General features: G+C 39.2%; 1 protein-coding gene across 7 annotated transcripts in view; it reads right to left on the reverse strand.

Moving 5' to 3' along the window:
* Positions 1-1,562: 1,562 nt before the first annotated feature.
* FOXN3 (forkhead box N3) overlaps positions 1,563-14,595 on the reverse strand; it is a 196,348-nt gene continuing 183,315 nt past the window's right edge. For 6 of the 7 annotated variants that reach the window (XM_042862666.1, XM_042862643.1, XM_042862693.1 and 3 more), the window contains 2 exons: positions 11,390-11,498; positions 1,563-2,756 (listed from right to left, as the gene is read on the reverse strand). In XM_042862666.1, the coding sequence (XP_042718600.1) occupies positions 2,207-2,756; positions 11,390-11,498 (659 nt within the window). In that variant the 3' untranslated portion in view covers positions 1,563-2,206. The remainder of the gene's footprint in view (positions 2,757-11,389; positions 11,499-14,595) is intronic. The other variant, XM_042862684.1, reaches the window with a different exon arrangement.

Below are 14,595 nucleotides of genomic sequence, written 5' to 3' on the forward strand. Positions count from 1 at the left end.
TGTATTCTCTATCAGAAACCATTTCATTTTGTTAAGTGGCAGGGTTTTTCAGTCCCTGGGATTTTCTCCTTGTCTCTAGGATATTTTAAATATGGAACTTTTTCATGCCAAAGTGACGAATCCAGGTGAGAGAGACTGCATTATCTATTTCTTGGCTTCCTTGGCTGCACGGATCTCCAACCTAACAATCACCGTGCCAGGAGAGAAGCACTATACCTGAATCACACCCTCTGTTGCACTGTTTTTTCTCAGGACACCTCAATAAGGCTGTTAATAACTTCATTTTCTCATGGCAAATTAGCAAAGCTATTTTCTTGTCTACTTATTCCTGAATCAAATCAGAGAGTTTTCCTCAATTAATCTCCCATTATTCTCTTGATTCTGTCATACACACTCACTACTAAACTTGCCCTCAGATTATTGCGTCATGTTACACATGTACAGACGAAGAAAGGACACACTTTTACTTTTTTTTTTTCTTTTTTTTCTTTTTTTTTTTTTTTTAAGAGAAGTAGGGAGAGGGGGCTGAATGTGCAGACAAGGCAGTATAATTCAACCATCCAAGCCCTACCAGAGCATGAAGATTTTATTTTTTAATATTGCAGAGTAAGTTTCCCAACAGTCAGTGTTTGTCCCTGAAGAAGGTTAAACCTTAAACACCTGCTTCAAAAAAAAAAAAAAAAAAAAAAAAAAAAAAAAAAAAAAAAAAAAAATCCACAAAGAAACAACCCAACAACAGAAAAGAACCAAAACCAAAACAGAAACAAAACAGAAACAAAAAAAATAAAATAAACCAACCAAACTCTAAGCCTAAGGGCTTAAAAATTAGAGGCATAGCCTTTTTCTCTATTTTCTATATTTATATGAAAATAATTCATGCTTCATGCTAAATACATTATTTACCTTACAAGAACTTTGTCATCTTTGAATTAAAAAAATTGTTTGCTTTTTGTGTCCCCCCCCCCCCTCCACTTCCAAAAGGAATCCATGCAGTGTGGATCTTTTTTCTGTTTTCTGCTGGCTACGCTGGTTGAATCTGGAAATCTGTGGTTTTTGCACAGATGAATCCTGACTGACATTAACTGCAAAGCTCCCTTCTGAGGGCAGTGTAGGAGCTGTTCTGTTGAACTTAATTTCATTGTTCATCAATATGCTTTCCTGTTGTTGTTTTTTTAAATTACAGAATAATACTAATGGCAGGTTTTGTAGCTTTTTTTTCCCTCAGATCAAATATTTGATCCACACAAAAGGATTCTGATTTATTTTCTTAGACTTGATATCTACTGTAATTTCTTAGACTTGATTGCTTTTCACTCAGGCAGTTTAGAAGACACAGCTTGTTTTTCCCTATACTATTATTTTTTGCACGCAGTGCCAATCTTCGGGCTTATGGCTTTTTGAACATTCAGTTAATTTAATATAGAAGACATAATTCAACGATTAGCAATGCTATTAACAGTGCCACCACCCCCTCCCCCCCATTTCTTTTCATTATTTCACTCATTGCATACACAGTTCCAACTTCCCAAAAGTCACCAGTCTTCCCGCTAGGAGCCACATACCGTACACGACGCACTGGAAGTGCATTACAGTATGCGCAGCTGCCACCAGTGGCTGTCCAAAGACTTCTACGGCACGGTGAATCCAAGTGCCACTAGATGGTCTGTGGTTTGGTGTGAGAAGTACACGCCTTCTCTTTCCCCCAAATCTCTTTCTTCACATTCACTCACATCCCAATTGTAAGGCCGTTAAAAAAATTCCTAAGGGCTAGGCCTGAATGACTACTAAATTATGCAATCTCTTCTAGTGTAAGAGAGATTTCCAAGTGCCCAATCTTATCCCATCACAACAATGTTGATGTCACTGCGTATTCAACCATGCATTTTTTGACAAGCCGGAGAAAGCAATGGCGATTTTGGCTTTTTTTTTGTTGTTAACTTTTTCTCTTCGGGTAATGAAAAGCTTTTGTAAATTAGCTGAGTGTCAGTATGAGTTCTATGGCTTCAATCTCCTTTAAAAATAAAAATCTTAAGGGTCCAAAAAAAAAAAAAAAAAAAAAAGGAAAAAAAGAAAAAAAGAAAAGAAATAAAACCAAATAGAAAGAAAAACGAAAAAGGAAAAATTGCTGATATTGCCACAAATCATTAGAATTCACCTGACGTGCTGAAACAAAACTTTGTAAGTTCAAACAAATCATTGATTTGTTCTAATTTTTTGTGGTTTCCTTTTGCTCTTTCTGCCCCTTTGCCGTCCGATTGGTGATGTTATTCAAACAGGATCGGATTCCCGCTAAATGCAGGAGGGATCCCGCTGCTTCTTTCATCTCCTCATCGTCACTCTCAGGGGGCTTTTCAGTACGTCTCTTTTTAAGAGGCAGTGTGTCACTTGGTACTTTTTTCGCCTTCATTAAATGTTGCCTTTTCTTGTGCTGGGATGCATACCCACTGTCAGCTAAAGAATCCTTGGTCTCCTTCCGATTTTGCTTTTTGTCCTCCTCTTCTGTTTCACTATGGCTCTCATGGCTCTGGAAGCTGACTTCACTTCCTTCACTGCTGTCTTGGCTACCTTTAGTTGCAAATTCATACTGGTCATCAGCAGAGGAAGAGGAAACGGAGTCACTAGCAGGTGATGTGCTCCTGTGGTTGGAAGATTTGGCACTGCTGTAGTTGTGATCCTCCTTCGGGTCGCCGCTAACAACGGGGGAGCCACAAGACTGTTCGCTTTCTGTCCGCATCCGGCAGTTTGTTATCCCATTCCTGGAAAAGCAAATTGAAGTAGTTGAAAAAACCGCAGAGAAGTAATCCTGCTTCAGTGCAAAAAATAATAAGGTGAAAACAACTGACAGGCAATCGAAAGTTATGATTACTGAAGTAACATCCGGGCAGGCCACTTTCAAAGCCTGAGTTTTTACAATTGCTCGCAAATTGGACTGTACACATTTTTCATGGCAATAGATACACAGCAGTACAAGAGGCAGGAGCAAGGAAGGTGGCTGTAAGAACTGATGTCTGGGTGGTCCTGATCCATGTTTTAAAAAAATAATTAAAAAGTTTTAATTGCTAGATTTCAAATAAGTTCTGCGGAGTTACATAAATATCCTCCGACCTTTTCAAATGATACTACTAAAAACGCGAGGAAGAGACACCAACTTCCTGGTGTTCTGCCTCTGCTCCTCTCAGAGACTCCTTCTCAGTTCTGCCATTCCCAGGCAGGAGGATTTCAGCTGGAATCTGTGCGGTCCCAGATGGGACATTTTTGACAGTCACGTTTTCAACTGCGATCAGTTTGTGGATCTTAAAAACAATGTGATTATAAAACACTGCCAACAAAACATTAAAACGTATTCAAAAACAAACAGTATCAAAAAATCTGATTTAGCTTTAGAAATTTTCATTTTCCTCTTCGTTTTTATGGCACATAGCTCCCAGCGCTGTAGGAACTATGGCAGCACAATATATTAAAAAACTAATGGTGTCCCCTTCTGCACTGGAAGATATCACAGCATTACCAATGACTTCACAATAGAGAACACAATGCTCGCAAGTCAGCCGCAGAATGGACTGCCTCTGTGCAGTGTTTAATTTCCACTAGGAGAGGGAGATGCTCATCCCTGAGTTCATCATCATTTTCCCTGCCTGTTCACCAGCCTTGAACTCCTCTATCAATAAAAACCAAAATCAAAAACAAGCAAGGCTGTTTCATCTGTCACATGATAAACCACTTGAAAATCAGGTCCTGCCACCTTCGTGCCATCACCACAGTGCTTTCATACAGTCATGACTGCGTTGGTTAAAAATGCACAGTGAACACAGGTGCTTCTTAACTGAAATGTGACAGTGACCAGGGGTAGCCCTGTTTCTGCTTTAAAAATGGGAAAGTGCTTTAGTTTTCAGGGAGTGTTGCACAGGTCTGGTTTCTTTACAGAATGAACAACAGAGCATTTTAGATAGGTATGGTTGAAAGGTGGAAAATACAGAAGAGGTATATAATCCCTCAGTTCCTATTCATCTCAATGCACTTATCTGTGGAGCTTACTGAAGTAAGAAACAGCTTCTGAGAACCAGTGACAGGACAGTGCTAAAAGGCAGTGCATTAATCAGTCTCTCCAAATGTTCTTATTTACAGTACTTTCAGATAAATATATGTAACAGAAGGCACAGTTATTAGCAGCCACTTTTGCTCAATAAAATTATTTTCACTTAGATTTTCAAGTAGCTTTATGATCCATAAATTATATACAAAACCCAGAAGGAATACACAATGCTCCTTCAATTATTAATAACTAAATGCAATGTCATTCATGATTGTGCAGCAAGCCAGCTGCATTTATTTTGCGATGGTTTCCCACTGCAGGGGTTGTCATTAGAGGATGCCAAATGCTTAAAAGAAGAAATCATCCATACTAAACTAGTTGAAAGGTGAATTTATAACCAACTCCTTAAGATCAGTCATTATGAGGAAGCATGTGATGCATTTTAAGTGACAGATTCTTCATTTTTAGGGTAAATTTACATTTAAATATGTTCAAAATTATCATAAATTTGCATAAAATTAAAGTTACTTGATTTTATTAGTCAGGGCACTGTGTCTCAATAAACATCACATGTTCCTAGTCCCCCATATAAAACCACCAATAAATTCTTGCTCCAGGGGAAAAAACACACAGGACAGAATAGATAGGAACCCAAGTAGAATTCTTATGGATTAGGTTACTAGTGAAAAAGGCTTCTGAAAGATGGGATTTAAATCAAGATGCCCAATTTTGTGTTATCAGATCTACTTCTATTTGCTCTCAAAAACTATCAATAAAAGGAAAACAAGAGTTGCATGGAGCAGAGCAACCATGTGCCAAAAGACCACCCTGGCTTGCCCACTCTTGAGTCTAGTGTTTGCTTTTCCATAAAGGGGCTCTAATTTGGATTCAAAAGCTCTGCCAAGGGACATACTCCAGATCCCAATCCCCTAAAAAAAAAACCAAAACCAAAACAACAGAAAAATGGAATGAAAAGGCCCAGGGATTACAGGAGCAATGTCCTGGGGGAAAGTATACTACTATGGGGTTAGAATCCCACAGGAATGATTGCAAACAGGGATGATGGCAAAGAAAGAGAGAAAAGGACAAAAAAAAAAGGACTTTAAAATAAGTGGGAGGAGATAAGAAATACTGCATTTCAAAAGAAAAGGAGCTATGGTGGAACTGGTCAGGAAATGGACAGCATTTGCATCTCAGAAAAATCTTTATATTTTTCACTTACATTTTGAAAGATTTCCAACCAGTTCTGCTTGGGGAAATAAAAAAGGAAGAGAAAGAAGGTCAAGGAGAGAAGTAGCAAGGGTTATCTGCAGAGATGAAAATGAGTTATACAGGCAGAGTGACTTAGAATATTCATCAGGTCAAAATTCACGTAGCCTGAAAGTAAATCCATCTGATAGGCAACAGGCCAAAACATAGGAAGAATTAGTTAGAATTGATATTAGTACGTAAGTAAGAGTTGAATAAACTTTCATCTAAATCATTAATAATCCACACATGCTTCTCAGACATTGTCAAGCTTCATACTGTACTCGTACCCACTCACGCACTCGCTAACACATCAATCTGGTGATCTACTAAGTTCAATGCAGATCATCAGCAGATGAATTCCCTCAGGCTTCAGGGGACAGATTTTGGCCAGCTGAATCTATTTTTGCTCAAAATTCTGGTTGTGATTCTAACTTTGTCACTGAAACAACAATAATTGTTTTAAAACAGGCACTTGCTCTGATGTTTGGATTAGTATTAAATTATACTGAAGAAGAAAAAATATTTAAGAGTTGCGTGCTTAGTGTAACAGTGAGGCAAAATTTAAAGTAATACCTTATAATTTCCCCATTTTCTAGTTCAGCACTTCATTTCAAAATTTCCAGAAACTGACGTGTTCTCAAATATGCCCGCCTTTGTCAGGAAAGGCCATGGGGCAGTCTCTGGAGCCTTTCATCCTACAGAGTCTTATTTGCTTGAGGGTTCTTAACCACAGTTCTACACCTAAAAGTACCATGCAGATTCTTTTAATATTTCAATTTGGCTGTAGCACAATTACACAACCCTCAAGGTCTACAGAGATAAGTCGGCCTTTTGAAAGCCTGATTCCATTCCCCTTGTAAATTGATATGAGTTACTAATTTCATCAGGAGCAAAATGGAGCCTACAGGAGCTGGATCTCAATGCAGTAATGAAACAATTGCTTTTGCACAGTGTCACTGCTTCTGCCTTTTAAAGGGATCTTCCTTGGGATGCAGCAGAAGTAAGTCTCCATTCTGTCTGCAACATGGCAAGAAGTTTGACTGAAAAACACTCACTGTATTCCATGTTAGACACAGGTATATTCCTTTGTTGAACAAAACAAACCTACATAAAGTTTAAATACCAGCTTAATCCCTCTAAACATTTTGGATGACAGGTAGTGCGAGTTTTGGAAACAGGCAGTTCATAGAATCATAGAATCACCAAGGTTGGAAAAGACCTAAGAGATCATCCAGTCCAATCGTTCACCTATTCCCAATAGCTCCAGTTAAAAGATATGAAGAAAGCAATACAGTTTGCTACCGTCAGTTGAATGTATGCATTCTGTCAGGCTCCAGGTTTGCTAACACACTCTTTTACCATAAAGGCAATACGATTTCAGAGGAAAATTCAGGATTTTTTAGATACAGGTAGTTGAACTGTTATTTATAAACACTACATACCAGCAGATGGGACAATAAGCAAGCATATGGAAGATAAGTGATGCTCACTTGTTGTATGAAGAGATTCTATCAGGGGCTATTGAGTTAAAACAAGTCAGATACACTACTGATGGAAGCTCTTACAGAGACACTTCACAGAGTAATTGTATGCAAAGAACCATAACAAGCATGAATCATGAACTGCTAGCAAAAAGAGCACTCTGTCAATAGCAACAGCAAATCTGAAGTTCAGGCAAATGCAGCCCTCTTCTTTTTGCAGGAGAAATAACTGTCAGCTACATCTTTGGTCCTTCAGTCATCCCAATGGAAACACACCCTGCCTGCTGCAGGTGAAAAGGGGAAAGCAATCCAACAAGGATGATGTGGGGTTTGTTAAGCTGGATGTATCAGTAATACACTAGAACATTAAGAATATCCACTTAAGAATTTATAAAAGGAAATATCTACCAGTTCCTTTAAGCAGAAGTAATTGTGTACAGACACGAGAGCATATAATCCTACAATGCTTTGGCATCTATGCTGCACATGTTACTTATGTTTGGTTTATTTAATCACTCTTGAATAATGTAGTAATTGCCCTACAAATTTGAAGTTAAAATAATCATAAATAAAAAATCTTGCCTCTTCAAATAAAATTAGGCATAACAGCCATTCCTGTCAAACTCCAGTGATGATGAGCAGCAGAGGAACTGCAGCAAGGTATCTGTGACCTGCCCACTGCAGGAAGGGAAAACTTAGGCTTAGCAGGTTTGCTTTGCTGTGGGAAGGATGTGCACAGACACAATCCATGCATGTGCTAAAGGAAACCAACGCAATTTACAGAGATCATGGTGAGAGGTTTCTGCTGAACGCACTGGCACTGTAGTCCAAAATGCTCTACCAAGCTCATGCTCTCCCAAAAGGTTGGTGTAATTGGTACCACCTTACAAATTCAGAATGTGACTGCATCTGACAGAGCTTCCTGCACCTTGCCACCATGCATGCTGCAGATGCACTGGCGATTTTGACCATGCCTACTGAAATGTATACAGAAGTCCTCCTATAGAAACATCTAAAGGATATTTTCTAATTTTACAGTTAAGAGCAAAAGCTCACCTTCAAAGCACAGTCAACTCCATGTTCATGTAAGCCACTACTTACTTTGATTGCTTTCACTGAATACCTTTTTAAGTCAGTATTTTATTTTCTGTGCGTTCAGAGTAGCACAGTGCATTTGCTTTTAGATTCACTTGGGGAACTGTATGGTGATACGGTCTGCCAAAAATACATACGATGGATCTCATGTAAGAGACATGCTACACACTGCACAGCTTTGAAAACCTTATTTTCTCCTGCTGTCTTTGGGTAGGTCTTAGACTTGTCAGCTACAACATGGAAAATACGGATGATAAACAAGCTAAAAGAAATGAGAATAAAGGAAATAAAAAGCTACTGTCAGAACACAACCAATTATGCTCTGCTGTGGAGATTTAACACCACTGGATGATTTTCAAAGTAAAAACAGTGTGGGAAGCCTTCTCTGTTTGTAGATTGGTTTGGGATGAAAGGCCTATTTGTGCAATTTAAGCCAAATGCACTACAACGTAACGACGCCATCTTCAACTGCTATTCTTTATTTATGGAAACTGGTGGACTTCTTGCTTCTAAATACTTTTTAGTAGGGTTTTTTAATTCATCCTACTTAGATCCACCATATTTTGTTTTATATATAAAGGATAATGTAATTGTATGTAGTTACATGGAAGCAACAACACATTGATATCTTGTGCAGGGACAGAACAGCAAGAATCACACAGTTAACTTGCCTACTAATGGGAGCTAATGTATCAGAAATCACTGATTTCAATGTCTCTTAGCTCTGTGCTGTGGTTTCAGTCTCTCTTCTGAATAACGGATTTATCAAAACATTCTGCTTAATTAGAACTGCAAATTTAACCCAAGATCAAACTTGTTACTCTATTTTGACAGTAACGGCAGTCTGCACATCAGGGTAACATACTGCAGGTTATTTGCACGTGGTCCTCTTGGTAACAAATCTAGCTGCATAGACTTATCTTTCATTTTGCTGTGTTCTTCAGCATATGACGCAGAATGGAAACCTAAGTGAAGGCAAAGGACAGTGCAACAGAACTAAATTAACAGAAACCTGGTTTATGGCTTTTCATTCAGAACATCAGAGGAACTCTTCTCCAGAAAATACACAACTAAGTAAAATCTTATTGGATAGAAGGTGTCTGGCCTTCCCTGAATATATAGGTTGAGGGACACAATTTCTGCAGGTTAACCAGAAAATCAGACTACACCACTTGCTATGGCTGCCCAGCAGACCTGCTGCTGGTGAAAAAGCTGGAAGGGGACATTTCTGAAAACATCCCCTGCCATCCTGACGAGGGTAACTCCCTGCACACAGGGAAGGCAGCTACGCACAAGCAGTACTCCCACTCTTCACAGCAGAAGAGGAATGCTGCACAGACACTGTGATAAACTCCCTCTGCTGTACACAGTAAGCAGAAGTTGTATGGATTTCCATGAGATGCCACAAAAGCTCAGCACAACAGGCTCCATTTAGCTGTGCATATCTGAAGAGAGGAGCAAGCACCAAGAAACAGGATGTTGTTTTTACAGTAACAGAAATATCCAGTTTTCAGAGGTCCAGACGATGTTCTAAGAGGTACTATGCATCCAAATGGACTTTCCTAAAGAAATTCTGATTCTTAATATCCCCAGCAGGCAAAAGACAAAACTGTCTTCTGAACTTGCTCTGCTGCAGAGAATCCCTTAACTTATCTAAATCTCTCACAGCCTCTTCCCTGCTCTCCCCCCACTTTTTTTTCCCCAAGAATTAGAAGATATTGCAGAAGCTCCTGAAGAAGAGCAGACATCATGCAGACCAGCAATATATTCCTAGTAAGCTATTTCTACTATTGCCTAAGGCTGGAGAAGAGAACAAAAAGAATTAGAAATATGTCTGCGTTAACAAATTTTAAACGCTCTTCTGTGAGACAGAGTAAAAAGAACGTAAGCAAGGGAGGGGTAAAATCCCTTATCTCCCAAATCTAGATTAGCATGCAGCAGGGGACGGTCCTGTTCTACCTGCTGACCCTCTCCCACTCTAAAGAGAAGTCCTCAGAAATGTATAAAAGTTAACTATATGCAGCCTTACAACACGGCAATTTGGAGATGTCTACACAGAAGAAAGTTTTTGAGTGGCCATGGATGGAAAAACAGATCTATCTCCTCCTTAACTTAACCCTGATTGCAGAACAGACAGTCTCCTCTTCCTAAGGAAGGGCCCTAAGCTGGAAGTGCAGATAAGCTGCATATTCAGAGAATATTCAGACCACTGCATCTTCTGTTTAGCTTGGTCACTTCCTAAATGCATGTATACAAATGTATAAATGTATGTATACAATATACAATCCATCAGTCCTATAGCTCTGCAGTCCCCTCTGCAGCAGAATACAAGTACCAGCAGAATACAAGTACAAGGCCAAAGCCAGAAGCAGAGCCACAGAAGATGGCTGCCCTCCACTGCTAGCAAGACCAGACAGCAGAAAAGTGAGATGGAGAGAAACTCTGCAGACTTCTGGGGGATGACCCCTAGGGCTGTATCTCTACAGCATAGCAAATATGAAAAACAGTTGAAGCAGCTGCCCATCAAAGTTAGTGTCTTTCATCCTCTGCATTTTCAGTCATCAAGATTACATGAATATCTCTCTCCCTCCATTTTTTTGGATGTAAAAACTATCCCCAAAGAGCTAGACAATAATTCTGAAAAGAGATAAAAAATAAAGTGCAATGAAAAAAATCCCAAGTAAATAATGATGGAACAAGTAGCTATCCAGCTCCTTCATTTCACTGCTTTGCAACCACTTACTGAGATTAGTGTGCAACTGGAACAGCCCAGCAAAGCAGCGCCAGCACTGAACATGAAATCCCACCCAGAATATCCAACTGCCTGAGCGGGCTTTTACCGCTAATGTGAGTTTTGAAAGAGCACTGGCAGCACACTTGATGGAATTATTCTCTGTTATGACTGACACAAAACGGAGCTACACCTGAGGCAAATTGTTCGTGCAACAATAAACCATCACTACTTTAAGTAAAGCAAACCGCTGAACCACAGTTCTTATTGCCATCACTAGATGTCCCTTAGTGCCCTGCTTTCTGGAAAAAAAGTCGAGGATCTTCAAACAACATTTTACCCTTGAATGTCTCAGTATAACCTTGAAATAGAATCTGTAATGAAAGAAACCATCTCACAGAGACCTACATTAATAACAAAATAACAGCTATAGGTATTTAATCCCAGAAAAAAGAATCAGGAAACTGTCTTTAAAGGGGGATGGGGTCAGGAAAACACATCTGCACTAAGAAAAAGAGGCCACCCGAGGAGCTTCTTACAGAAAGCTGCCTTCAACTTGCTAGTGAAAACAAAACGATGTTCTTTGTACGCCTTTATGAAATGAGACAGAAATGCCATGACTATCTTGCAAAGAATGGCAGTCCGTGAGTTTTGGATGGCACAGTGTCTCTTTCATTTAAAATCTCCTAAGTATTAGCAAGCAGTAAATTTTCTTGTGTTCCAAGTTTATGCATATTATTATATTATCTGCAAAATAATAATTTATTCCATAAGGATCTCACAATGAGCCACTCTTACCTTACTGCAACAGCCATGCTTCCTATAGGGCTGATTGGCAATGGCCTGGCTCCAGGAAATATTCCTCTACTCAGAACTCGAGCTCCATTCTGTATCACTCCTGGAGGAACTAAAAAACAAAAAGGAGTATATTTTTTCTTTTAAAGAAAACATCAGCAAAGTGTGTGAGCAAAACGTGAATGTTAAGCTTTTCAGTGAATTGAGAAAACATCGGAGAGGCTTGTATAGTGCACTGCTTACCTTCCAGCATCTCATCTCAACTCGTGTGAATGCCATCCTATTTTCAATGCTATTTTCATTGCAAATATTTTGACAGCAACTAGTGATAAAGTGGCTTGTGGAAGCCACTGCCTGACCTAGTTGCTGCAGATCATTCTTTGTACAGTCGAATCACTGGTTTTATAATCACAGCTCTTCTGGGAATGTATGTGCTTACGAGTCAAAAACAGCTCTGAGCATAGATGTAACTTTCATTTACTGTAAGAAACAATGACCCTTTACAGACAAACAGAATGTAAGCAGCCAGCAGTCAGGTACCTGCAGCATGCAGCCTGTTCACAGGCCTCAGTGAGGGGCAAAGACACTGGCCACTGGGGATAGGAGGTTTCACTGGGGTCTTGTCACTGTGCTGGGCATCGGGCACTGCAGCTCTGTCCAATAAGAATTTAACCAACATCCAAGTACTTCATTTCTACAGAGGTGCTTTTCTGTGTCCTCATCATTTTCTTCTTCCTTGTTGGGCTGCAGGACTACTGAACACAGCACTTACCAGGGACTTGGGCATAACTGCACAAATGTTAAATCCCTGCAGACAGAAACCACTAATAGCCTTCACTCAAACATGCTTCTTTAATGTCCATAATCAGCCTGTTTTTCTTACTAAAAGTCAGCATTTGTACATACCTTCCCCTAACGCGCAATGTCCGAAAGGACAATGGTTACCATTACTGTGTATGTGTTACTTTTAAATATATATAGAAAAATACATATTAAATAAACACAAACAGCTACAGAATTTTACTTTCTAAGGTTGTACTTCTGCAAATACAGAGTGACTAGAAAACTCATTCAGCCTAAGAATCAAAGTACACTTTTACACTTCACACGCCCAACTTCAAATGCTCATACTCAAAAACATTAGTGAGCTTTGAGGCAGAGAAATAAATCCAGGCCTAGAAACACATTATTTTTAAGCTGCTGAGGTACCTATCAACACCAAGCCGGAGCCACGCTCCCCTTCCTGTATCCTGATGCTCACCTTGCTTCATTCCAGACCACAAGGATTAGTCCTGGAAAAATAATCTTCTTTCCTCCTGCTGGTGACAGCACATCACCCCTTAATCAAATCCTGCCACTGTGTGATACCACCCTTGCTTCTGAGAACCTCTGAAGAATAGGTCATTTATATTTAGGTGCTTAAGTACAAACTCAAATGGCCAAAATTACAGAACCTACGTTGTAACAACAAGGGTCAGCTTTCAATGACCAAAATAATTCTAAAATCACTTTTTGCTATTTATACTTCACTACTTTGTGCACATTTTCTTCCAGCACTAGATTATGAGAAATCAATCGTGTACACTTCACTCGGGGCTTTCAATGTTCCTGTGTTTGGGTTTGTAAATAATACAGAGGAATGTTCTCTTGCTAATAACTCCCAAGTCGGAGGTTTTTTTATTTTGTTTCATATTTCTTTCATAGCATAACCTTATGAAGGCCAAAACAAAGACATTATAAAAGTGAAATGATCTGCTCAAGGATACGTCTAGCAGAAAACACACAAAGAATGGGCAAATTTAAAGTAACATATGAACTTGCTAAATATCTGAAGATCAATGAAAAGACATAATTTCCAATGGGCATTGTTTCCCAGCAGGCTTACAAGAGGGACAGATTTCATTCTTCACTACACAGTACAGTTTCTGTGTATTTACAAAGTCCCCTTAAAAGAAATGAACCAAGAAATTTGACCTAGAGAGATATGGTAATTTCATCTTTACTCAGATACAAACCATAGTTTTATACTGAAATAAACCATTTAGGCATGCACACACGCACTCACTTGTCAGTTAGCTATGTGTGCTGACTAAATAAATATACATACACAACTTCAAAGCAAACACATTGGCAATTCTGCTGCAAGAAAAGGAGCAACAGACTCCCTGATGCCCAAACTCTTCTTTCCACAGTGACTTAATTATCCCAGTCTGTTGGCAAAGTTAGCTGATATTTATCTCAGCCCTTCTTCTCTCCTTTCTCCCTATTTCTGCCTTACTGGCACCCCTTTAAGAAATTGGTTCTTTAAAAAATCCTGTTTACTCTTACCCATCACTTCTCTGAAACCATTGGGTCATGTCTTTTCTTCTTGGCTTTCTCAGAGTTTCAATTTTTTGCACTCTTATGTACATAAAGTACACCATGTTTTGTAGCTTGGAGTTTGTATTTATTAATATCCACATTCACACCGCTCCTCCATCCATAAGTCATGCTGTGCTACTTGGGAATGACCTCTTCAAAAGTTTCACATTTAAACAGATTCCAGTCTGAGCACACAAACATTTTCAACCTCTTCCCTTCAGTAATTAACAAATGCTAAGGAGAAGAAAAAAAGAAAAAATAAAAAGAAGTTCACTGCCCTTTGGAACTATCCCCAAGGAGACCCCCTGACACACTGGTACCTATTCCTATGTATGAAATTCACCTCAGTTACACCTGGTTTGTTCAGTGTGCCATCCAAAGACTTCAGTAGTACTGATAGTACCAAAAGAAGCCTTAATTTTTCTTAAGTATGCCACAGCTCTGAATATTGAAATTAATACTCAGAATTCAGTAATTATTTCAGCTTGCAATGCAGTGATTGGTCCTCATTTCTCTTTTAGTTTCCCAAAACACTCTGAATTACAATGCAGCAGTACTGCTGCATCACTAGTTAAGCCATGCAAACAAACAGAAAGGCTGTGTACAAGGGATCAACCACAGGAGAAACCCAGATAGTGCAGTGTATCTTTCCTGTAAACATCTGGAACCAGCAAGAAAAAAAAACCTGTTGTTAAAGGAGTTTCCACAGCATCCTTAACATAAAACAGAAAAGCAGTGGTGATCAAAACAATGCAGCAGCAGAAGTTATTAACTTCTAGGTTATCCACACAGCTGGCATGGCACTGTGTGACTGCTACCTACTGCATTCCGAGCAGCATCAACACCCA

This window comes from Lagopus leucura, unplaced genomic scaffold, assembly GCF_019238085.1.
Source record: "Lagopus leucura isolate 7727_CA_CO unplaced genomic scaffold, USGS_WTPT01 Super-Scaffold_1, whole genome shotgun sequence".
Lineage (NCBI taxonomy): Eukaryota > Metazoa > Chordata > Aves > Galliformes > Phasianidae > Lagopus > Lagopus leucura.